Here is a 24,415-nt window from a genome sequence, read left to right as displayed (position 1 = left end):
TCAACCCACCCATGAGGAAGGAAAAAAAAATTGAGACCCACCGCAGTCCCCACGAGTAAACCTCTATGTAACATTGTGTATTAAGGATAATCTAATGCAAGTGCAAAAAAAGATAGATCAATTTACCATAAAGAATACATTTATTCATGTTAATCCTGGTCTTCGGTCTCAAAATGCGTCCCACTAGTTGAGAAAACTCGATCTTTATAACACACATGTAAATACCATGAACCAAAAGATGGAATTTTAAACGTTTCTCTGTTCCCATACTTGTGGATGGATGTATTAATAAAATGACTTTTAAAATGGAAAGTTGAGTATATTATTGACTCAAATTAACTTTAAATGTGTATTGTTTCCCCCCTTGCTTATTTTTGCAAATTGAGACCCATGAGCACTAAAGTTTGCCCACATCTGGCATAAAAAAAATCAACTTTATATTGTAGTACTCTACATTGTTACGCATGTAATATAACTTGTGCTTTGTTTGCCTTGTAGTTGAAAAGGATTCTCGCAAGAGGAAGCTGGACCATCAGGTGTGTGAAGACGGCGACACGGGACCACTTGGTCCCGTCACGGAGCAAGAGCGACACCTTTTCCGGCTTTACCGCTCCAAGTGGTGCGTTCACTATTCTGCCTCATCGAGTTCCGTGTCGGCCAATTCATCGGTTTAGTTTGGCTTTATCTGTCAGGACAACTTTTTTTTTTTTAAAATACATTTTGAACATTAGCACTGACAGGGTACGCTGTCTATATAGCAGGTGGGTCTGCAATGCATCTTGAATTTTTATTTTTTGTTTTTTGGATGTCCTGTGATTTTAACTCCATGCTGTTCACATCCTGAATCTTTAGTGATGACCATTGGATGATGAGGACTTCTTGTCCAGCTTAGCTACAACGCCAATAAATTGCACAAGCACACTTTTTTTTTTTTTTTTTTTTTTTTAAACGGTCTTCTCTCGTTTTGTCTTTTTCCCGACGCAGCCCGGCGTCATTGCTGGAGTCCTCGGATTTCTTCTACGCTCAGCCTGAGTCTGCCTGGGACTGCAACGGGGCCTGGTTCACCTCCAAGCCGCTCGGGCGCCACACGCTAGAGACCCTCCTCCCCAGAGTCCTACTGGTTAGGGACATCTACACGGACTCGCAGGAGCAAGAGGAGAAAGGTGGTGCCGAGTAGCACGTTTAATTTGGACGCGTAGATTGTTAGTAGATCCACAGGGAGGCTATAGTGAGTTGCTCTTCCAACATTTTCTTATGTACACCTCGTTCATTCCTACCACAGAGCTCTGAGACGCTGCCCATGGCTATGAAAAAGTGGGTGGTTTTCCAGAATGTTCCTGCATTTGTATTGGGGGTGGATGGCATCTGGACAGTTCCGGCATGTTTTAGCTTGCTACTGATCCGGATACACCATCGCCAAGCCCGAATTGAACACCGGTGATGTCGTTTGGAAAGTTACTTTTGGTACGTGATTTAGGCTTAGGAAAAGACAATCACAAGAACTGTTAGCATGTACTCTTAGCGTCCCATTCCTGAGCGGATAAGGAGATGGATGTTTTTCATTGGACAGCGGAGTCCTGCTCTGGTGTTTGCAGGAAGAAGTCCAATATTTCAGAAGGGAGGGAGAGTTCGGCTGAGGAAAGAAATAGCGCACCTGTGCTGAAGTGGCCAAGCATTTTGTCCTTTGTAAGTCGCAAATCCATTCAAACATGGCACCGGTATTACATCCCTTCCATCCAGAATTTTGCCACAAGAAAAGGTATAATATTCCCAAGGGATGTGTATTTGGGCTGAGAAAAATAATAACACAACTGTGTTAAAATAGCCACATTTAGCCCTTTGAAGTTACATTACTGAGAAATAGCATAGCTGTTACACGTTTTTTTAAAAATATTTTTTTGCAAAATCAGGAGATGCATAGCAATTTCCAGAAAAACTACCAATATTTCGGACGGGAGAATTGTATGGGCTGCGAAAAATATTAATAATTTTGTCTTTTGAAGTCACACCCATTGAGAAATTTTGTTGCATTTAATAATCAGAGCTGCATTTTTGTTGTTGTTGTGGTGCTATGCTGAGAGGAAAAGCCCAAATTGTTTAGTAAGTGTACTGTAATTGTGCATTTGGGGAGAGCATAGTAATAAGTTATTGCACGCATTTAATTTTCTGAGCTAAATACTTCAACCACTGATTTATTTTATTTTTTTTCCCTTCTTCCCCAATAACTTCTAGCTTGCTAACTTGTATAAATGTAGAAATACCTAAGCTGAGCAAAGTTATACCATAGCCGCCCTGAACAAGATGTGTACTTTGGTAGACATCACATTGAAAAATTTTCCAGCAATGCCATGTTTGCTCAATAGTTTAAAATGTGAAAATATTTCGAGAAAGGTAAACATTCGAAAATTTCTTCACATCTCGTGCGAAATGTCATTTTTTGAGCACAGTTAAAACTGTCTGTCCAAAGTTAGTTCAATTGATTGGCATGTACAAGAATTTGGGACAAAACATGTTAAATCTTTGACGTCTAGTTTGTTTTTCTCTGAAGTCCTGTATTTCCAAATATTTAGTTTAAGGAATGTTACATCCCATCCATTCAGAGCGAACTACATCTTTTTTGTTGTTGCACCTGATGAGAGGACAAAAAAAAACCTATTCTTGCACTTAGTAAAATTGAGGCTGAGGAAAAATTCGCTCACTCGTCAGGATCTAGCCACAAATTTTGTCATTTGAAATTGCATCAATAACACTTATTACTCTGTTCAATTTTATGGTGGCTTGTTTTCGGGAGTCCAGTATTTGAGAATGGGTGTGCAGAGGAAAGTAATACCACACCCTTTCAATACAACAGGCACATTTCTCCTTTGATAGCACTTTTGAGAAATAACGCTCTTTCACTGTATCCATTTTTCCCCCAAATTTTGGAGGTATGCTTTCTGTTGTATGTAAAGTCCCAAAAAGGTTGGCATTTGTTTTCCCCCAACGCATCAGGAGGTCCCCTCCCGCACCCGTACCAAAGGGCAAAGTTGTTTGAGGGTGTAAAGGAAACCAACAGTTGTCCACAATATCTTTCCAAGCGACATCACCACAAATCTTCCGAGGCTCCGCGAGGTTCATAAGCTACCCGTCGACATGCTGCGTGTCTCCATTAGCACGACGTAGCCTTGCACGCTAACTGGGTTCAGATTGTTTTGGTGGCGTCTCCGGCAAAGGAGGCAGAAGGTGTGAACTGGGATGGTCACAAAAGGGACAAAAAGAAACACCGAACCTTTTTTTTTTTTTTTTTTTTTGCATCATATTTATTTCTCCTTGTTTCTCTCTCTTGTCCTCTTTTTGTACTTTATTCTTTCCCAAGAACCTTCCTTGGAAAAAAAAAAGAAAAGAAAAGCAGACACTCCGCAGAAAAACATAGACAGAGCTGGTCGCTGTTTTTTCGTTGTCCCATTTACGTTGATGCTTCATTCATTTGGTTTCTCGCAAGAAAATGAAAGCTAAACTCAGGTTTGCGTTGGAAGGATTTGCCATCATAATGACTTAAAATTCACATTGTTACTAGTATTTGATGGCTCTCGAAGTTAATTTGAACGGATTGCAGTGACGAGTGGAGCATCTTTTTTCCAGAGATAAGTGCCCCTTGATCTGCTACAGGGATGCGGATGGGGTTTGCTCCTCAGTACTAGACTCAAATAGGAAAACCTTTAAGCAAGCCCATCGGGGCGATGTCAGTGCTGACCCGGGTGTCGCCGCTGACTTGGGTGTGAATGTGCCTCAGTGTGTAAATATGAATGTGAGTGTGTAAGTGAGCACCCGTCTGCTGGTGTGCTTGTGTTAAATAAATGAGTTTTTTTTTTTTTAAACCATGCGCCTCACTTGTTTTTATTTAAAATGATTGTGCAGCCAGGTTAAAAAAATTTAAATTAATCTAACAGTGTATGCAGTACTTTTGTCTCATGAGTGCCCAATTTACATAATTTTGAGCTACGAGCCACGGCTTGTTCGATTTCAAAATACATACGGTACGATTTTGTTCTGTGGGAGGTTGACTTGTTCACAATTTAGGTGAATGACCACCTCAAAAGCTTCTTAATCTCGATTTTGGTCAGGTGGCAAAAGTACTCTCACTTGAAGTACAGTTACTTGTTTAAAAATAAAGATTTGACTCCTTTACTCAGTTATAGAAAACACATTTTAAGGCGATGTTGAATAGAATTAGGCCAAGAGGGTCTAAGAGAAAAAACCTTCAGAACACAAAGCAATAAAATGAGCTATTTAATCAAATTAACAAATTGTACTTGGGTGTATCACACAGGCCTCTAATTTTTGCCCCGCGCATTTCTCTCCAATAGGGGGCGTTGTGATAGCACTTTGAACTCTTGACTCCAACTCCCAGGGAGATCATGGAGGCAGTCTTAGCGTCGGGCCTTGTTGCCTTCACTTGTGGTGGTCAAATTGAAACCTCTTAGGACGTACAAGGATGGTTTGTTTCTGAATGATATATTTGACCCTCACGTGCCAAAATATGGTTGATTGCAGGGAGCCAAAACAGGTCACTAAAGCTTTATTTTCTCATTCTTTGTTTCCGAATTGGCCAAACTCCAATTACTTCCCCTATTCAAGTGGCCCCTGAGAGTGTAAAAACATTTTTGTTACCCCCCCACAGACTTTTTTTTTTTTTTTTTTAATTGTTCCGGCTCAATCCCCCAGCTTTTCAGGGCCAACAATGGGAGCGCTGCGCTCAGCAGGGGCAGCGTGGGCAAGGTCCCCGGGGGCAGACTAGGCGGCCCACCCGGCCTCCTCCGATCACATGATGTGAACTAAATGTGGTTGTTTAATGATCAAAAAAGAAAAAAAACCCAAGGGTGGGCGGCGAACTTGAGGATGGATGCATTTCCAGAAGTGTGTGTGTCGGGGGGGGCGGCTAGAGCCTGTCCCAGTTGCCAACGGGCAGGAGGCCGGGTACACCCTGGACTGGTTGCCCGCTAATAGCACGGCACGTCTAGACAGACAACAGTCGCACTCACAATCACACCGAGGGGCAATTTAGAGTGTCCAATTAATGTTGCATGTTTTTGGGATGTGGGAGGAAACTGGAGTGCCCCGAGGAAACCCACGCAGGCACGGCGAGAACATGCAAACTCCATGCAGGCGATTGAACCCAGGACCTCAGAACTGTGAGGCCAATGCTTTACCAGCTGAGCCCACCATGCCGCCGCCTTAAAACTTAGGTAGTATTTTGAAACGGAACAAAATGCAGCGCTTGACCAAAGGTCCACTCGAGCTTCCAGTCACTGTAGGCCGAGGGGCCACGTCCTGGCCTGAACTGTAGGCGTTCCCACGGCGCTTATTCTACCACCCTAATTTAAAAATATATATATTATTAATTGAGTGTAAACTGGGTTTGCAGTTTAGTCTTGCTGGCCACACCGCTGTGGAAAGTCTTTACAGTACGTAAAACAGACCACAAGCCAAACAAAGTCATCACACCCCCCGCAAATACATAAAGGTTGTGAGATTGTGGGGGAGGGAGAAGGGGGTGTAAGGTATTTGTCCTGTGGGCAGAGTGTGAATTTGTTCGCTGATTAAAGGCTAAAAATAACTAGCGGTTCTGCTCTGGACACTTTAGTGACAGGAGCGCGCAACAACCTCCATCCCTCCACACATTCAATACGTGCGTCATGTGAACGCTTGTGAGATTAATGTCACCTTTCCGAGTACCAATCGGCGCACAGTATTTAATCATGTCATAAAAAAACAAAACAAAAAAATCTATGGAGGGGAAAAGGTTAAGTGGGATATTTGTAAATCGTCAAGGTCGTCAGATATACAGGGATGAAAATTTTCTGTGGATTTGCGGAATTCTGGGGTTTTTTTTCAGCTGAAAGTATCATTTTTGTGAAATGTGTAAATCCATAGAAAAAAATTTTTTGGGGGGAGGGGTCAAGACAGGTCACCAGCATCTATCGGCAACGCTTGTCGTGAAATTAGTCACAGCTGTGATAGCAGAAAACGCCATTGCTATCTGTTTGGATTAAATTTCGTGTTTATAATGACAACATTCTGATTTCTGGCAGCATTTTGGCAGTATTTCATCTGTGTTTTCACTCTGATGTTAACCTTTCATAGAGAAGCATTCTGTTTACTACGGCATAGTTATAACTTTTAGACATATGTACGCGTATATTATCGAGCAGTCTGCCTGTTTGCCAGTCTGATGAAAGTCTTGGCGTGAAAAGATGAAGATCGTACCAGGGAAATTGATAGCAACCGGGGTAAAAAACTGTTTCAGATGGGCATGGCTTGAAATAAGTGTAACCATGGAGATAGGAACGAAAACTGTATCAACATGTCTAACCGAACACATACAAAAAGTGGACGTTCCTGGCAAAGTACTGTGGACTTTGTGTTCTGATAGGAGCAAAAAATATCCAGGAGCATATCCAAACACAAAGGTAAGTTGGACATAAATTTCTCAAATATTATATAATTGACAACTGTTAATATGATTAGTCCCATCTGTAGCAATGGCCCTATAGATCACTCATTTTACCGCTCACTTTTATATTTCATGATCTCTTTAACATATATATAATGTGTGTACTTATTTCTGAAGTCTAACTTCTAAGAGTAAATTTCAGTGTCTACATTTTTATATCAAAATTATTTTGGTTGTTTGGATTCATATTTTAAATTTTCAAAATATTATGATTGCCCTGTATTTACACTGGTAGAAGTAACCAGAGATCACCATTTAACTGTTTTATTAAACAAACAAAAAAAAATTCCCCCCCCCCATCAAGGCAAACATTTTCAGTGTTTTTCCAAATTTGTCATTCCCATCCCTGAATATAGATGACAGAGTTCAAAAACTTGAACCCTTGTCAAAAATTCGTTCCAAAAAAGCTTCACCTTCTCTGGAAGTGAACATTTTTTTTAAACACAAAGCAAAACAAACATCTTTACCCTGTCACTATTACTTCTTTTTTTTTTTTTTTTTTTACATTTGGTGAACATTTTACAAAATATCTTCAACATTTTCACCTAGTCCATGTTCCGTTTCTAGAATCTCAGTGTCACGATCTCTTCAGTTTTTTCCCAGTCCTATGTAAAATTTTTCCAAATCAAACCGATAACCTGTGCCAATGTGATGGGAACACGTTTGTTTTCTGGACTGTTTGAAAGTGGCCCTCCACCATCGTGTCTACTCCCCCGTAAAAATATGCACGTGAAAAGTTGGCGTGTGTGAGGCGAGTGATGGGTGAGCTCTCGATCTCCCGTCACTCAGCACCCACTGGACCCCCACCCCCATCCCACCACTTGTGTTCGGACCCGCCTGAGGGTTACGGTGCCACCTTCCACGTACAAATGAGTCATTATGCTCTTTAACCCCCATTGGGCACGTGATAATGGACTTGCTCTCATCACGTTCAATACAAGACATGGATATATATATATTTTTTTTTTTTCTTGCCCAAATTTATATTTTATTCATTTTACTATTTTTTTAAATATAACAATATAAATCATATAATTGGAAACTATTACATGACTGACACAAATGTAACCATTATTTGTACATATTTGTGTGTAGGCACCTCGAAGAACCTTTCAATTGATAGTTTTATATTAATATAACGAACGTTGTTGTTAGTGAGCCCGGCACGAATACTTAAAGCTTACAGTGTGTCACAATGCATGTTCGTAAACTGGTGGACGAACTTGGTGAGCCCGGCCGCCCTCCACCCACGAGGGAGGCGCCGAGTCAGCAAGCCCGTCCTGCAGGGGACCCGACCAGTAGGATGCCACCTACCCCAGGGAGGTCCGGAGCTCGACCAAAAGCACCGTGACCAGTCCCAAAAGGAGGGGCATGGGCACCTGCCCTCTGCCCCCACCTCCCCCATCAATTAGATATGAATGTGCCCAATGCGCAGAGTAGATACAGTTTATGTACTAAAAGTGTGCAGAATCTATGTGGTAGGAGGATAGACCCCTGTGGGTCTTCCCTTGCCCAACCGGTCAGTAGACCAAGGAGAAAAGGGGGGAGCCCCCCCACCACCACCACCATATACACACACTCCTAATTTCGACCCCCACCGACCCCACCCTGAAAGCAAGCATAGCCCAGTGAGCAGTACAGGGCCACGAGGCAAGCCCGACCAAGGCGGAAGTAAACTGGGGACCCCCACACAGCCAGAGCTAAAATAAAATCCTAACATACTTTACTTTGAAATGACCCATAATAATGCTTTTTTTCCCCCTCTTACTTTAAATTCAAAAGTATTCAACTTTTATTTATTGACATTTTAGCAGACAAAAGATAATGACTCTGGTACAAAAAAGTTTTATTTAGTAACAGTTTTGTAAACATTTGAGGTAAATGAACATTTACATCAACTTTACAAAAGGGTCATTCACACACACACACACACACGCACACGCATTCACTCACGTGAACACACTCTTCTCTCATCTTAAGATAAATAACTTCAATTTTGATTTTTCCTTAAATTTCTTTAAAACTGCCTTTGGTGTGAGGAGATGTTCAAACCTTTTTAAAAATATATTTTATGTGCCTCTGAGAAATTTCTCTGGTTTTAGCTAGTTCGGCATTTTTTCCCTACATGTGCAAGTCAACTACCAAAAAATGTAAACTGGAGGAAAAAAATGCAAAATACAGTAAGTTTTTATTTTTTATTTTTTGGTACTTTTTTTCCTGTGAGAAAATGTGAAATTAATGCATACAGTAGCATCTTTTTTGCAGACGCTTTGAAGATGATGGGGCTTGAATGACAGTTTTCAGCCTGAAGTGTTTTGTTTTTGTTGCATTTTCTCAGGCTGTGAATGAAACTAACAACTTTAAAAAAAAAAAGTAATTGCATCAAACTCAAACATTCTTTATTTGAGTACAATTGTTGTTGTTTGGGCTTGTTTTACACTCTGAGAGGTTATCAATTAAAGCGATGTTTGCCTTTTGCTGACCTTCAAAAACAACCAACTGTGATTTGTGTTTTGTTTAAAAATAAGGGTAAATGTATTCAACTGATAACTTGGATTTTTTTTTTTTTAAACTACGTATCTAGCCGTGAAAGTATTGTGCGCATGTGTATAATTTTCTTTGCACTTTGCCAAGCAATGTATGACGCTAACTTTTCCCCCAAAACTGTTAGCGTTTTTGTTTGATTTTGCATCACAAAATGGCATGCGTCTCATTTATGAGTCGAATTCAGAGTTGGTGGTTTGGGTTGTTTTATGCTTTTGATTAAGGCTCTTTTGGCATTTGAACGCGTGTGTCCTTTATGAGTACGACTGTTTTTGTGTTGTTGTTTAGGGGGTGTACGGTATTTGGAACTTCTTTGGGTCAGGAAAGTAGCTAACCTCCCACTTGACTTGTTAAAATAAGAGCATGCAGTTTTATATCTGGTTGTTGTCATGGGTTGTCCTAACTGAGCGCGGCAAGACTGAATTCTTCTTAAAATGTTAGCGTTTTGTTTTCGGACATTAACCGGCATCAAGTGTGTTGTTGATGATTTAAAATCCAGCAAGTTGTTTTTTACACTTAGCTAGGAGACCAATGAAGGCAACTTTTTGTTCTTTTTAGTGTTAGCATTTTGTCTTGTTTTCTGTCACAAACTGACAACAGTGGTGAGATATATGAGTAAACTTTGGTGCGTTTTTGTTGTTTTGGGGCCTTATTTTACTCTCTGGGTGCTTGTGATTGGAGCCAAATAGCAACTTTCTTCGATTTCTTTTGAAAATGTCGGAGTTTTGCTTCATTTAGTTAAAAATGAAATTCAATCAAACCAATGTTGGGGGCATCACGAAAGTGCCACTGTGCCCCGTATGTAAAACCCATGGCTGTGTTATCATTTTGTGTCACGTGACACATTAGCTATTTGGAACCCCCCCTCCCTTTCTGCCCATCCAGTCGCTCTGCAGGAGGGGTGCTGCGGTGCATTGTGGGTACCAGTTTAAAACCAGGCACACACATAAGTTCATTCAGTGTAGCTAAAAGAAGAAAAAACACAACTAGATCTTCCCCGAAAGAGTCTATGGCCCCTTTCACACTGAAAATCAAAGGTGGCTTTTCCCAGGGACGTCACCGTCCCATGTGAAAGTTCCCCAGAGTGTCTAGAAGGTTTTCAGAGACAGAATGCTGGTGGTGCATGAAGCAATTATAGGAACGGGGTGTGAATTTTAACGCCCAAAACCATTCAGACTTGTAAATGTCTGAATTCACTGGAGTTTGCCTGCTAGGGACAGGCTAGAAGTCAACCTGGGAATTCGCCAGCTTCGCAAGTACTTTGTTAACCCACAATGTCCCGCTTCAGCGCGTTGCATATAAAACAAGCCAATGAACACCGGCGCTACCGTTACGCCTATGATGCATCAATTGGGAAATTCGGTGTGAAAGGGACTTGGTCACTGAATCATCATCAGAAGTCTACCACAACCTTGTGTTATTTCCCTTACGTCATTCTGGTGTCAGGATGCGTTTCTTTCCGGGATCAGCGGCCCCGAGTGGGCCTCATACCGCCAAGTCGTCGGGTCTGGCCCGAACGCTGCTGCTCTTACTGGCCCGACTCAGGCGCCGAGGGTCCAAGGCGACGGCCGCAGGGGGCTTGTGCATCTCTACCGTGGTGGTGGTCAAGCAGCTATCACCTAACTCATTGACCTTGGAGCCCTGGCTGCTGCAGGGACTCTGACTGGTCCCCAGAGTACTGGCGGTGCCACCGGGGGCAGCGTCCACTGTGGGCGGCTGGTTTGAGGAGGATGAAGAAGAAGAAGAGGAGGAGGAGGAAGAGGGACTAGGGGACGTGGCCTTCATCTCCTGAGTCTGCTGCTCAGTGGCCAGGTTAGCCCAGTTCTGCTGAGCTGCCAGCCGGTGGTTGTTATTGTTGCTGATGTAGTAATGGGCGGCTGGCCCGTGCTGGCGGAGGTCCTCCTCCTGGTGCAAGTTGTCCATCTTAAACTCGGTCCGGGGCAGGAAGGCCCCGCTGCCGGCCGTCACTTCCGTGTACTTGTTATGGTAACCGCCCCTCGTCCCGGGGGTCGAGCACTGCGGCTCGGGGGCATTGGAACCTGTGGGGCGGCGCACCGACTCCTGCTCTGAAATGGCGCCGTTGGTCATGCCCTGCTTGAGCTTCTTCCAACCAAGGTGGTAGATTTCCAGGAGGTTGAGGAAAAGCGAGACGCAGGCCACCACCAGCATGAAAATAATGAAGATGGTCTTTTCTGTGGGCCGCGAGATGAAGCAGTCCACCGTGTTGGGGCAGGGCCATCGGGCGCACTTGTACAGGGGCCGCAGCTGGAACCCGTACAGGAAGTACTGGCCCAGGATAAAGCCTACCTCAAAGAGGGTCTTAAAGATAATGTTGAAGACGTAGGTGCGCAGTAGAGCCCCCCGGATGCGGATTTTTCCGTGCTCGTCCCGGATGGGCGGCTTCACCCTTTTGCTGGTACCCCGGTCACCATCACTGCCGCCGCCGCCGCTCCTAAACAGCAGCTCCTTTTCCTCCTGGAAGCAGAAGTCGCAGGAAAATCATTTAAGTCTCAAGTTTCAAGCAAGTTCCAAGTGAAATGGCAAAAATTAAGCAAGTCAAGTCGTTACTTAGGCAATTCACAAGTCAAGTCATACACTTTTGCTCAAAACAAATGGTATTTAAGATGATTGTCAGGACCTCTGAAGTATGGGTTTCGTAAGAAATCAGCCAGAGAGAGAGAGCGAGACCAGATCCATCTTGGAAAGGCTAATGTTCACTTCAAGGTGGAGACGTCTCCTTGACTGCTGCAATTCAGGAGGCCAAAATATTGCTAGACCTCTCATCGGGGAAAAGTCCAGAAGCCGATCCTCTAGGAAGTCCCTACCATGTCACAGAGAAATGGCAGGCGACCAATTGAGACCAGTTCGCCTGGGAGACGTCACTGAGACCTCTCCGTAATGTCTCTGCTGTCTTCTTGATCGCCATCAGCTCGCCAACTCGTCTTCCGGCCAGTGAAATACGGCCTTTAATTTGAATGTTTTTTTTTTTTATTAAACCTCTACCAAGACTTTTTCACTTGTGAAATCAATTAATAGACCACGACCTAGACTTGCTAAGAGGAAGCCAACTTTCCACTTCTGGAATTGGGGAACAAAAACTTCATCAATCGTCATCTCATCAGTGTTCACCTTAATCTAAATGGATTTTGCATCAGGAAATTCAAAATCACTGAGGAGGCTTCTAGCTACAACAAGGACAATTTTCTTCATCTGGATCCAACAAAGGGAGCACAGTGGGCCAAATGGTTGGAGCATTGGCCTCACAGTTCTGAGGACTGGGGCTCGATCCCGGCCTTGCTTGTGTGGAGTATGCATGTTCTCCCCATGCCTTTGTGGGTTTATTCTAGGCACTGGAGAACTGGGTTGGATGGATGGATCCAACGGAACCAAACTAGGATCCTCCAACTTCATTTCATCAAAGCAGATCAACTTTCATCATCTGGAAGTAGCGAACTAAATATATGCTGAAATTTAACAGTCTGAACTTTTTTTTTTTTTTTTTTTTTAAACGCTGCCGAAGCTTTGTCATCTGTGAAATCAGGATATGAGCACCTAAAGGAAGTCAGTCTTTCATTGTTTAGGAATCCCAAATAAGATACTAAAATCTCATCTCATCAAGAGCGTTAACATGATTTTTTTTTTTTTTTTTTTTTTTTGTCCCCAAGTCCTACTACAGTACTTAAGTCTACAGGTTCTCCCCCACCTCTGCCTGGAATCTGCTGGCTTTGTGCTGTTCCTCCTCCTTCTCCTTGCGCTTCTCCTCCATGCGCACGATGTGCAACACGTGTCCCAGATAGATGAGCGTGGGCGTGGACACGAAGATGATCTGCAGGACCCAGAAGCGGGTGTGCGAGATGGGGAAGGCCTGGTCGTAGCACACGTTCTCGCAACCGGGCTGCTGCGTGTTGCAGGTGAAGTCTGACTGCTCGTCTCCCCAAACGTCCTCCGCGGCGGCGCCCAGCACCAGGATCCGGAAGATGAACAGGACCGTCAGCCACACCTTGCCGATCACCGTGGAGTGCTCCTGGGCGTTCTCCAGCAGACGCCCAAGAAAGCTCCAGTCACCCATGCTTTAAGATTGCCAGCCTGTGGACAACGTCGTGTCTAGAAGGGAGGGGGGCGGGGGCGGGGGGAACAGATGAGTGAGTTCAAGTTTTACAACAGTCGGACCGCAACCAAGCTTTGGCACCTGGGAAATCAGTGAGTGGATCACCACCACCTGGATCTTAGTAGCTACAACAAAGCCATCGCTTCCATTGGCTGGAACTGAAAAAACAAAAAATGAAGTCGCCAAAAGTGGAATAATGTCAAATGAGGACGGATATTGCCTCCACCGAGGGTTTTGATTTATGGAATCAAGAAATGGACGCATTGCCATCTAAAATCTAGTAGCTAAAAAGTGGTGTTCTTTTATCTTCTGGATGCGTGGGAACAAAAATAATAAGAAATTGAATGTCGTAATTGTTGGGGGGCGGGTGGCACAAGCACAGATAAATCCAAAGCGTTGCACCAGGAACGGCGGTGGATGTCCACCCAAACCTGTTCTACCAAACGGGTTGAACTTGAATGTTTGGCAAAGACTTAAATTTATTACAGTGGTTTCTTGAGATACGAGTTTCATTTACTATGCTTGTAACTCAGAGCACATATCATCATTCCCCATTGGAATTAATAGAAATGCCATGAATCTGTTCCAGCCCAACACTTGTCTTTTTCAGTCAGTAAAATAGCACTAAAATATTAAATTGCACAGTAAAAAAAACTGTAATAACAGTTGCATTCATTGTAAAATAATCATAATGCAATTCTGGCGTTTGCAGTGTAACACATTCATGAAGAGTTTCACAACGACTGTTATTGACTCAGTAATCTGTCGTAATATTAGTCATTCTTCACAGAGGATAAACAATATACGACTGCGAGTGTTGTTAGCCAGCTAGCTGTATTCGGCCACAAATTGTGCTCCACTGTGTTCAAAAATCCAAAGCAAAAAAAAAAAAAAATCGGGTTGTTGACATTGTTTATGGTAAACAAATGGAGGCAGCTGCTCCTTTACTCAACTGTACTAAACCAATTTCTCTCTCTCTCTTTCCTTTTCTGTACGGCGGGCATCGCTTGCTCGCTCGCTCACCCGCCCGCCGGTTCGCCCCACTGGGCAGCAGGCATTTGCTGACACGGACATTATCCCGCTGCAAAACACGCTCCCGGGAACAAATAGCGACGGCGGCCTCCTTTCAACCTGTTGCCCGCCGTACAGGCGGGCCTCATTGGATATTATGAGCGATAATGATTGCATTTTAGCTTGCGTGCTCAAAAGATGCTTGCATCACTTTTTTTGGGGGGGGGACTCGACATTTAAACATCCGGAAGTTCAAAAAAGTTCAGTTTTGCTCATGTTCACAGTTCGCCACCGTGGCAAAGAAAAATGATGCTAATGCTGCAATTTTGCTTTGCACGAGCGAACATACTTTTATCATTTTTGGTGTGCAATCCAAATACTCAAAATGCATTTTTGGTTGGCGTTAAATTGTTAATTTGAGGCCTTTTGGAGAATTCTTTAATTAAAACCAGGGCATCTGTTACACGGCAGGTTGACCTTTGCCATGCTTAATTGTCATAAAACAATACATGCAAGTGAAAGGGTTATTAAAAATTGAACTTTAGAATAAAATTAAAAGGGAACAAAGTAATGGTAGCAGAAAATGTTTTGCCCCCAAACATTTCTAATTTAAAAAAAAAAAAAAAATCTCTTTCCCTGAAATTTTCACCCAAAGCATCAAAGAAAAATGGCACTAAAATATCAATGAAAACTAATTTCTAAACAGATTTAACACATTTTACAAGACAAAAGTAAAAAATAAGAAAAAATGTACAGCATTATAATTATAAAATGTAAAACTATTGAATACACAATGTTAGATGTAGTACAAATTGTATTAAAACATGTTTCTACTTAAAACCATTTGAAGATTTTCAAAAATGAATTGATTTAATCCCTTTTAAATATAGCAATTGAGGTGTAAATTTGAAGTAATATTTTTTCTCTTTCAATTTGACCCAAAATTACAGTACAATACATTTTATAAAAATAAACTGCAGGACACCATTTATGCATGCCTCTAAATTAAAAAAAAACAAACATTGTAAATAGGATTCAACACAACGCTCTTTAAAAAAAAAATGTGGAAAAAGTAGTTCCTTAAATTAAAAAAAATGTAGACTAGCCTTTAACATTTTACAAATGTTTATAAAGCTATAAATTCTTTAATTCTGATTTATTGAGCGATTTTTTTTTTTTTATTTCAACTTAGATGCTGAGGTCATCGTCAGTAAAGTGCAACAATACCATGAAAAAACATTGAATAGTAGTTAAAAATAAGAAGATCAACTTACTTAAATGTCGTTGATTTAAAGCGATTAAATCCATGGACTGCAGTTCTTGATATTCTCCACACCTGTGAAGCAAAAATGACAAAAATAATAAAAATTAACATAATTTCCGCGGCCTGGTTCTGCCTTCATTCAACTTAAATTGCTCAAATTAAATCCTGTAAATTCTCAGTTTAGTTCTTATGAGGTTAATCAATTAAAAAAAAAAAAAGAAAAGTTTCTAAAAAAAAAAAAAGAATTCCCCCCCCCAAAAAAAGTAAAAGTAATACACACACGTGCGTGCGTACACACACGCGCGCACACACACACAAAGTGACAACAGAGGCTACTAGAGAGCAAGCACCATTGTTAACTTTGCGTGTATTAATCACATCGATTCTGATGCCTGGAATGCCATCCTAATCGATATTTGTAATCAGTGCGCGTGATTAAGAAAGCTGATACGTGCTCGTACCTTGACACAGCAGAAGGGACGCTCTTTAAAGTGGACGGCAAACGCTCACATCCTTTGGGGGGTGCCCCCGGGGGAAAGCTACCCCCGAACATACACCCAATCCACCCCCGTCCTGACCCCCCCCCTCCACCGTTTTTTTTTTTCTTTTTTTTAAGCACGCCCTCATCCGTCTGAGCGCGGCAAGTGTTTTTCTCCGCGGGTGACTCCAGAGTGCAACATTTCTAAACTTAAAAAGAACAAAAAAACATTTATATACATATAACTTTATCTTTTTAGGGGAACAAGCTGTTGTTTATTCTGACGGTGCGTTCAAGTCTCGCCAGCAGTGTGGGACGGCGCGAGCCACTCACCCGCTTGTGCACTGCCGTCGCCCGCGTCGTGCAAAAAGTGAAGCCACCGCGCCCGCCCCATCCAAGAAACCAAAAGTAAGAATCCCACCCCATTAATATTGTAAAAAAAAAAAAAAAATGTGTGATATTAAATAACCAAAAAAAAAAGACTTATATAAAAATCAGATGAATTCAGTTCAAGGTGTTCATTTATAAAATGGAAAGAAACAAATGGATTTTTTTTCTAAGTACGACATTAAAATACAACAGCAGCTTTCAAATATTGGGGGTATAAAAACAAAACAATGGATAACAAGCATCATTTATAATGTACATAAAATGTGCGCCTCGGCGCGTGATTTCTTACACCTGTTTCTGGCATGAATGATTACATAATGTGTGTGTGTGATAACAACCCCAAACTTTTCCCATGTGTGGGTGGGGGCGTTTATTCTTGGAGCTGAGAGGACAAAGACAAGGTTGCTCCCGTTCTGGAACGGGAGGTGTCGAGTCTGCCGGCCGCTAAAATAAGACGAGCGGTGAAAGCTGACACCGCACAGCGCATGCGCGCCGCTCTTAGTATTGCGCGCAGCCAAGCATTATTAGAACCATAATGCAATAAAAATGGACCCGTCCGACGTTAACCCGCAGCCCTAATTGATGCACTTGAGTCGTTTTAATTTGCTTTAGTTGAGTTTACATGAGCGCACATTTTTTTTTATTCTGGCAGCGTCTCTGACCACTAGGGGGCAGTATCGCTTTTGCTTGTATCGCAAAATGCAAATCCGGCCTCTCCCTGTGTGTAATTTGGGACTGTGCTGTGGTCAACTGATCTTAAAAAAAAAAAAATTGACTGTATAGGCATACATATCTAGCGGTGTCTCGATTGGTTTAAGCCAGTTGGCCGCCATCTTGGTTCTCTCGATTGGTCTGGAGGACATGGTTTAGAGGTTGGATCATGGCGGGGTTTTCTCAAAGTATGGCGTGGAGAATTAAAACTGGTTGTGTGAGGTTGACATTTTTTCAGTTCAATTCCTAGTCAGTCAGATATATTTTGGGAAATGGGAAAATACATGCTAAACGCATTGTTCATTTGTTGCCTCTGCGACGTCCTATTTCAGACCTAAACATTTAAACTTGTTTCCTCGGATTTAAAAATCAAATTCAACTAGCAGAGTTCTGTATGATGAAATTCATCAAAAATTTCACAGAAAACGTGTTTTCTTGCTTATCCACTGATGACGTTTGTGAAAATATTGACATCGCTTTTTTGCGAAAAACCGTCGGCCTATAAAGGTGAAGCAGAAAGTGAACGGTAAACAACAACCGGAAACAAAACTTTGTTCAAGTGAATTAAACTCATCGGAAAATTTTAAAAGCCTTTACAAACAAACTTTAACAGTGTCAAAGTAAATCTTTCTAACTTACCTGTGGAATGTTTTCTCTCAGCCACAAAACTGGCGATTCACACAGTTGCACAGATCTGCACGATTGTTTTGGGAGTATCAAGATGGCGGATGGCGACTTCAGTTTTGGCGGCCAATGAGCAATCCAGTTTTTTTAAATTGTTTTTTATTAGATCAGTTCCTGTGGTTTCTTCCCACTTAGGAAACACATGCCTAGTAGGTTAATTGCTACCATCCATAGAATCTGTATCAGTGTCAAAGTTTGACCCAGGAACAGACAAACACAGGCTTTGAAGTTAGCGTTTGACATTTATTCCATTTTTAGTTGCTAGGTAGAGTTACGAACATGAGGGTGTCAAGCACGCTTCCATTTTTATATCACAAAAACGCAGCGACAAACAAGTTTAATGCATGTAAGTAAATGTGGGGGTTGGGGGGGTCTAGAAAAAACACTCAGCTCAGCTGTGACAAAATAACACAACACCACACCGGAGTTAATAAATAAAAAGTAAACATCAAAAGTTACATCACACTCGCAGTCACGCTCCTGTTGTGTCTTTTGAAGTACATTCTTTTACAGTATTTGATACACAATAGGAGCTAGACTTGTACAAAATGGACGTTCAAATACTTTGGATCCAACTAGAAAGAGCAGAACCCACTTTTAGGACCCCCGAGGACAAAAAGTGTTTGCAATCCTTTTTGATTTTGGTAGAAAACAAGTGGACCCAAATGTTTTCCCTGAGGAACACCACTCACAGTTGTTCCTTTGGCAAACCGACGTACGCCGTACGATATTTTTGTGGTCCCGTGCGTCTTTTTGGAAGCAAATATCTCCCCGTGGCAAAATGTATTGCGGTCATCTATCGCTTATTTTTGTGCGCAAATGTTACACTTTAAAAAAATGTATTGGAAAATGTTTTGTGACCTTTTTTCTCAACAGTGTTTGAGCAGCATAACCTTTTGCGTTCCGTGCCATAACTTAACTTTAATGGACAAATATCAGTTTTTGGACAATATAAATTAAATTTGATCTGTCCATTTGCTGCATTTTGGTACACAAATGTTGCACTTTTATGTACAAATATTGCAAACATTTGCTGTGGAAAACACAAATCCCCAATTCCAATCAAAAACGGAATTATTTGCAAATCCTTTTCAACCTATATTCTATTTAATACACTACAAAGACAAGAAATTTCATGTTCAAAGTTTTTTTCTTCAAATATTTTCTTCTTTCAAATTTAATCCCTGCGGCACAAAAAAAAAAAAAAGTCTGCCAAACTTGATGATTGACATTCCACAGGTGAACATGTTAGTTGGGAACGGGTATCATGGGTAAAAAAAAAAAAAAAAGTGTCTGAAAATCACTGCAGTAGGAAACTGGTCCGCCAGTAGTCCTGACCCGCCTCCCGTTGAAATTTTGTGGCCCGTTACGAAGTGCAAAATAAGACAAAGGAGACCCCAGACTGTTGAGCAATTGAACTTGTGCATCAAGTACTGGAAAGAATATCTCCTACAAATCTTAAATCTTGTCCCCGACCGACTCAGATTGAACAAAAAACTACTAGTTTGAACATGAAATATCTTGTTTAGTCACTTGCGTATCGAGTTTTCATCATCGGATTCTGCTTTTTATTTCTCTTAACACATTCCAGCGCCACTGGAATTGGGGTTTGTATTTTTTGTGGCCAAATGTAAACGTTTCCTGAACCAGTCGTGCTTGAGTATCAAAAAACGACAAGTCAAGTAGTGACGTTGGGACGCATACAATCGATAATATCCAAGCACTGATTGACGAACGGAGGTGTGTCCCGACACGATTCAAAGCGGCGACAACGGGAAATGGTCGTCGTGAGCGTACGTAGAAAACGAGACCACCCGTCGAGGTTGTCGAAATTCTAGAAGCATCTGGAGCAGACGCGCCGGCCTCGCCGTTCCGTTCTGTCTCCTTCAGCACACGGTCTTGCGTACGGACGAGTCCGAGGAGGGCGGCGAGAGCAGCAGCTCGTTGGTCTTGTTCTGCAAGCCGGAGTCGTCCCGCCTGGCCGTTTCCTCGCGGTTGTACGCCAGTTTCCGGTTCCGCCGGCGACCGGCGCAGCGCATGAGCGCCTTGCCCGCCAGGTAGCCCAGCTCGGCCACGTTGAGCACCATGCAGATGGCCGACGAGGCCACCATGAAGATGGTGAAGACCGTCTTTTCGGTGGGGCGCGAGATGAAGCAGTCCACCTTGTTGGGGCAGGGCCATTGCTCGCACTTGACCAGCCGCGGCATCTGGAAGCCGTCGTAGATGAAGTAGAGCGCGTACATGAAGCCGCCCTCGAAAACCAGGCGGAAGAACAGGCTGCAGGTGTACGTCCACCACAGCGTGCCGGTGATGGGGAGCCGCCGGCGCTTGAGCGTCTCCAGGTCCACGTCGCTGGGCTTCTCGGCGCCGTTGGACGACGACAGCATGGTGCGCTTGTCGCCGCGCTTGCGGTAGGCCACGTGCATGGCCACCAGCAGGGCCGGCGTGGACACGAAGATGAGTTGCAGGCACCACAGGCGGATGTGCGACACGGGGAAGAAGTGGTCGTAGCACACGTTCTTGCAGCCCGGCTGCTGCGTGTTGCACGTGAAGTCGGACTGCTCGTCGCCCCACACGCTCTCGGCGGCCAGCACCAGGATGGTGATGCGGAAGATGAACAGCACCGACAGCCAGATCTTGCCCAGGCTGGTCGAGTGCTTATTGACGCCGCCCAGCTGGGCGTACAGGGCGCCCCAGGACATGGTGGCCTGCGGGAGGGGGAGGACAGGAAGGGAGAGCGTTTAGAACCAAGAAAACTGAAAAGACCACACCAAGCCCAAATCGCAAACCCATCAAAGGAACTTTCACTTTGGAGCGGGACGACCAAGTGACGCGTTTGCCGGTTAGCGTGACCCAGAATGTGGAAAAGCCTCGGGAAGCCCTTCAGCAAATATCCACAGGAAAACCTCCATTTTTAGCTTGGAGGAGACATTTTAGACCACAAGCCGACTGGTTCTAATGGGATCGTTTTGGAATTGCAGCCCCTAAAGCTCGTCTCACTTTTCAACAAAAACTTCAGTCACGATCGGACCCACAAAAGCCTCAGGAGGCCATGACTGAAAGGCCGGAAAGAAACGTCCAATTTGGAGTGGCGGTTCTAGCCCGTTTTAAGACTGGGTCGAAGGTATTTTTTTTTTTTTTGGGGGGGGGGGGGGCACACAACTATCGTCAACGAGCAGGTGGAGGTGAAGGGAGAGTGTAGATTTTGAAAATTTAGACTGAATAGTCTGTTCGCATCTGATTCATTTTGACAATGGGTGGGGGCACATTCATTGGGTGGGAGGGATGGGGGGGTAGGCCCTGTGGTAGGTAGGCACAGCCCCCCCACTAGACACACAGCTGCATTTTTGGCTGAAAGTCTACTGATATTAATTGGGGAAATTGAGCATTTTCATCATTGAGCAACTTTTTGGTAAGCACGTCAACCAAGAAAAAAAAAAAAAAAGGCCCATGTAGCTCCGCCCCAAAACTCACAGGAAGTCCGCCATTTTGCTTTGAAGCAGCCCAAATTCTTAATTGAAGCCCAACAGTTTGTAAAAGTTTCTATTTTAGTTTTCTCTACAGCTGGTGTCTTCAGACAAAAGTTAAACAAGCGTTATTGTTTATTTTTACGAAGGTGATATTACGTAGAGTGGCACGGTGCGGATCAGCTGGAAAATGTTAGCCTCACAGTCCTGAGGTCCCGGGTTCAATCCCGGACCCGCCTGTGTGGAGTTTGCATGTTCTCCCCGTGCCTGTGTGGGTTTCCTCCCTCGTCCCAAAACATGCAACATTAATTGAACACTCTAAATCACCCACAAGTGGGATTGTGAGTGTGGCTGTTATCTCTATGTGCCCTGCGATTGGCCGGTGACCAGTTCAGGGTGTACCCCGCCTCCTGCCAGTTGACAGCTGGGATAGGCTCCAAGCACTCTCCACGACCCTCGTGAGGATAAGTGGCAAAGAAAATGGATGGATGGATGAAAAGATTCTTGCTCCTCCGCATCGAGAAGAGCCAGTTGAGGTGGCTCGGGCTTGTGGTTAGGATGCCCCCCAGGATGCCTCACCGGAAGGAGACCCCCTGGGGTTACACCCAGAGCACACTGGAGTGAGAAACCTTCTCAGCTGGTCTGGGAAAACTTTGAGAAGGCCCTGGAAGAGTTGCGAAGAGGGAAGTCTGCTGCCCCCGCAACCTGACCTCAGATGAGCGGAAAAAAATTCATAGCGACAATAAAATAGGGCTTCAAATCACATCCGTAGAAAAGAAATAAAATGAGACTAAGGGATAGAAATAGCACACAGCACGATTTCAAAATTTAAAATCCTAAACTTTAGGGGTTTACATTCATGAATTGGAGTCCAGCCCTTATACAGCCCTTCCTTTGTTTTTTTTTTTGTTTTTTTTTTTTAAGGGGTTTCATGTTTTAAATTTTATGTGTTCCACCAAAGTCCAAATGGTTTGACTTCACTGCTTTGAACAAGTTCAACTTCAAAAAAAAAAAAAGGAAAAAAAATCTGTGAATTTCAACTGATTGGAACTAGGAGATAAACATTGACAATACTCTATAATTCCATTCTAGGACACGACTAATTCCCATAAGTCACATTTTTAAGTCTTTTTGTTAAAAAGTTTTTATTAAGTTATCTTTTTTTCTGCAAATCCGAGCCGACCTCTTCAAATCATTTGAAAGTGCGCCGTCTGGATCGTGATGTGCCGCGTCTGCCCCTCTAGATGTCAGTCAAACCTAAAACATGGCTGACGTCACGCTGGAAAAGAACCGGAAAGGCGACTTCATCACGTTCAAAAGGTATCACCATTTTTGAAATCATCTTTTTCTCACCACATTTCTCACAAGATTTGACTTCCCGGAGAATGTCACGTGATAGTAAACCGAAGGCGCTGATTGGTCGAAGCCAAGATCGGTGTATCACATCTAATTTGAATCTGAATTTGACGAATTGAATCCGAAATGATCAACCCAAATGTGAAAATGTCTTTTAAATTTTTCATTAAGGATTTGAAAAAAAAAAAACATCTTACTTTCATTTACGTTGATTGGAATTCAGTTAGTACAAAGTGTTTCTAATTCTTTTTGTAAATTGAAATTTAATTCCCGGCGCCACATATTTGAGCCCATAGGAAACCTCTACCACCTCCTTTTTCAATTTGGTTGAAAATTTCAGTGATTCTGACAAAGATGAAAATGTTCCTCAAATTTAACGCCACATTTCATCTTTAAAAAAAAAAATAATGAATTGAAAAGAGGAAGGGGTTCCCATTGATTTCTGGTCTGAAACGTTTGTCAAAATTTCAACATAAAAAATGATTCTTATCCCATTTTTAGAAACCAGGCTTAATTTTATTTGTGTCAAACTCCAATTATATTACCTATTTGGACTTAAAGGTATTTTGAACATTTTAGGTGAAAAATTAAAACCCATAATGGCACTTTTTCACCTTTGTCAGAACTGAAGAAAATCTCAGCCAAATGGAAAAATTCAAAAAATGAGGCGGTAAAGGGATTTCGCAACAATCTAATCTGAAAAGAACAAGGATCACCTTGTACGGAACAACGAGAAGTTGCAATTTTGAAGGACATCCACTAAATTCCCGTCCCCGAAATCGGTAAACTAACAAGTGTGTGCTTGCGGTCTACTACTTTAATGGGTGAAATGCAGAGGAACCATTTTATGTGTATTTATTTCCACTATGAAGAGGGATGATTCTGATTGCATTTACCATCAGTGTTTAAAGTGTTATTCTTTTCTAAATAATCAGAGATGTGTTGAATATTTTCACACATTCGGAGTCCACTTACATTTTACTTTAAGTAACCTCTTTCAATTCAGTTCAGAAGTACTTACTCATTGAATGACAATGTTGACTCACCTGTGTGTGGGGGGGGAGAGTCCAACAAACAAAAATAAAAAGTACTCCTCCGAGTTAACGCCCGGGGTATTTATGACTTTTTAATTTGAATGAATTTCAAAATACAATTTAAAAGCCGTCGGAGCAAATGTGCTGCTGAGACGAGCGGCAAACTTCCAACAAAGACAAACTTCTCAAACTCATCTTTGTCATCAACATGGAAGGGGAGGGGTGGGGCTAAGCGCACACACCCGCAAACATACACACACGCGCACGAACACATGAATCACAATCTTTTTTTTTTTTTTTTTGCCAAATATGTCAAAAACACCCTTTTTTTTTCCTCCTCCGGTATTTGGAGCCGCTCTACTACGACATACATGATTATTGAATTTCAAATGTAGTTTTTTCCTCTGGTATCGTCCCGACTCCCCCCTCATCCCAAGTCCGGCGACTCTCATAACTACGATGCGGCCCGCGACAAAAGTGTTTGACGCACTTGTTCTGAAATGACCGTGATGTTGGGGAAACCTTTTCATCAAGTTGAAGTTGAAGATGAAACAGTTTTTACTCCGCACCGAAATGCACGTCAAGTGTGTCATAAAGACTAAATGATGATTATTTTCAAAAATGGAAGGTGTGTCAAAATCTTAACTGGCTTGATGTTGACCTCAAAACAGACATTTCATTTGTCAAAAATTGTCAGATTTTTACAGAGACGGACATAAAGTTTGTTGAACGATGGTCGTCACAGATTTTTCAAAACCTCAACGGTCCGTTTCAAAAATTGTCATTGATCTTCACAAAGAAACGTTAATTTTGGCGAGACTCATTTACCCCTTCTCAAATTCTTCTTTAATGTCTAAGATCATCAAAGAAATGTA

General features: G+C 42.6%; 3 protein-coding genes and 1 long non-coding RNA gene across 8 annotated transcripts in view; 2 read left to right on the top strand and 2 right to left on the bottom strand.

Moving 5' to 3' along the window:
• Positions 1-3,837, top strand: part of zmym2 (zinc finger, MYM-type 2) — a 40,970-nt gene extending 37,133 nt beyond the window's left edge. For 2 of the 4 annotated variants that reach the window (XM_061841529.1, XM_061841530.1), the window contains exons 23-24: positions 499-619; positions 985-3,837. In XM_061841529.1, the coding sequence (XP_061697513.1) occupies positions 499-619; positions 985-1,177 (314 nt within the window). In that variant the 3' untranslated portion in view covers positions 1,178-3,837. The remainder of the gene's footprint in view (positions 1-498; positions 620-984) is intronic. The other 2 variants (XR_009798114.1, XM_061841531.1) reach the window with 2 other exon arrangements.
• A 6,497-nt stretch (positions 3,838-10,334) lies between these two features.
• On the bottom strand, positions 10,335-15,971 carry gja3 (gap junction protein, alpha 3). Its single transcript, XM_061842255.1, has 4 exons — positions 15,882-15,971; positions 15,431-15,492; positions 12,741-13,141; positions 10,335-11,512 (listed from the first exon to the last, which is right to left on the bottom strand). The coding sequence occupies exons 3-4, from the start codon at positions 13,104-13,106 to the stop codon at positions 10,523-10,525; spliced, it is 1,356 nt and encodes a 451-aa protein (XP_061698239.1). The 5' UTR covers positions 13,107-13,141; positions 15,431-15,492; positions 15,882-15,971; the 3' UTR covers positions 10,335-10,522.
• Positions 15,972-16,168: 197 nt separating this feature from the next.
• The window catches only part of LOC133512311 (uncharacterized), a 19,081-nt gene continuing 10,834 nt past the window's right edge, over positions 16,169-24,415 (top strand). The window contains exons 1-2 of one of the 2 annotated variants that reach the window (XR_009798161.1): positions 16,169-16,306; positions 22,395-22,470. This is a non-coding gene — a long non-coding RNA (uncharacterized LOC133512311). Of the gene's footprint in view, positions 16,307-22,177; positions 22,471-24,415 lie in introns of those variants that run through there. The other variant, XR_009798160.1, reaches the window with a different exon arrangement.
• gjb8 (gap junction protein beta 8) lies at positions 17,906-23,754 on the bottom strand. The gene is made up of 2 exons (XM_061841809.1): positions 23,553-23,754; positions 17,906-20,391 (listed from the first exon to the last, which is right to left on the bottom strand). The coding sequence occupies exon 2, from the start codon at positions 20,383-20,385 to the stop codon at positions 19,570-19,572; it is 816 nt and encodes a 271-aa protein (XP_061697793.1). The 5' UTR covers positions 20,386-20,391; positions 23,553-23,754; the 3' UTR covers positions 17,906-19,569.

This window comes from Syngnathoides biaculeatus, chromosome 14 (assembly GCF_019802595.1).
Source record: "Syngnathoides biaculeatus isolate LvHL_M chromosome 14, ASM1980259v1, whole genome shotgun sequence".
In the NCBI taxonomy this organism is placed as follows: domain Eukaryota; kingdom Metazoa; phylum Chordata; class Actinopteri; order Syngnathiformes; family Syngnathidae; genus Syngnathoides; species Syngnathoides biaculeatus.
This window is presented reverse-complemented; position numbering and strand designations above follow the sequence as displayed.

What these genes read in the sequence shown, in the direction of transcription:
- gja3 (XM_061842255.1), bottom strand. Translation starts at nt 13,106, where the DNA reads ATGGGTGACTGGAGCTTTCTTGGGCGTCTGCTGGAGAACGCCCAGGAG. An exon ending in CCAGCAGATTCCAGGCAGAG is followed by an intron (nt 11,513 to 12,740) that starts GTGGGGGAGAAC and finishes TTCTGCTTCCAG; the next exon opens with GAGGAAAAGGAGCTGCTGTT.
- gjb8 (XM_061841809.1), bottom strand. Translation starts at nt 20,385, where the DNA reads ATGTCCTGGGGCGCCCTGTACGCCCAGCTGGGCGGCGTCAATAAGCAC.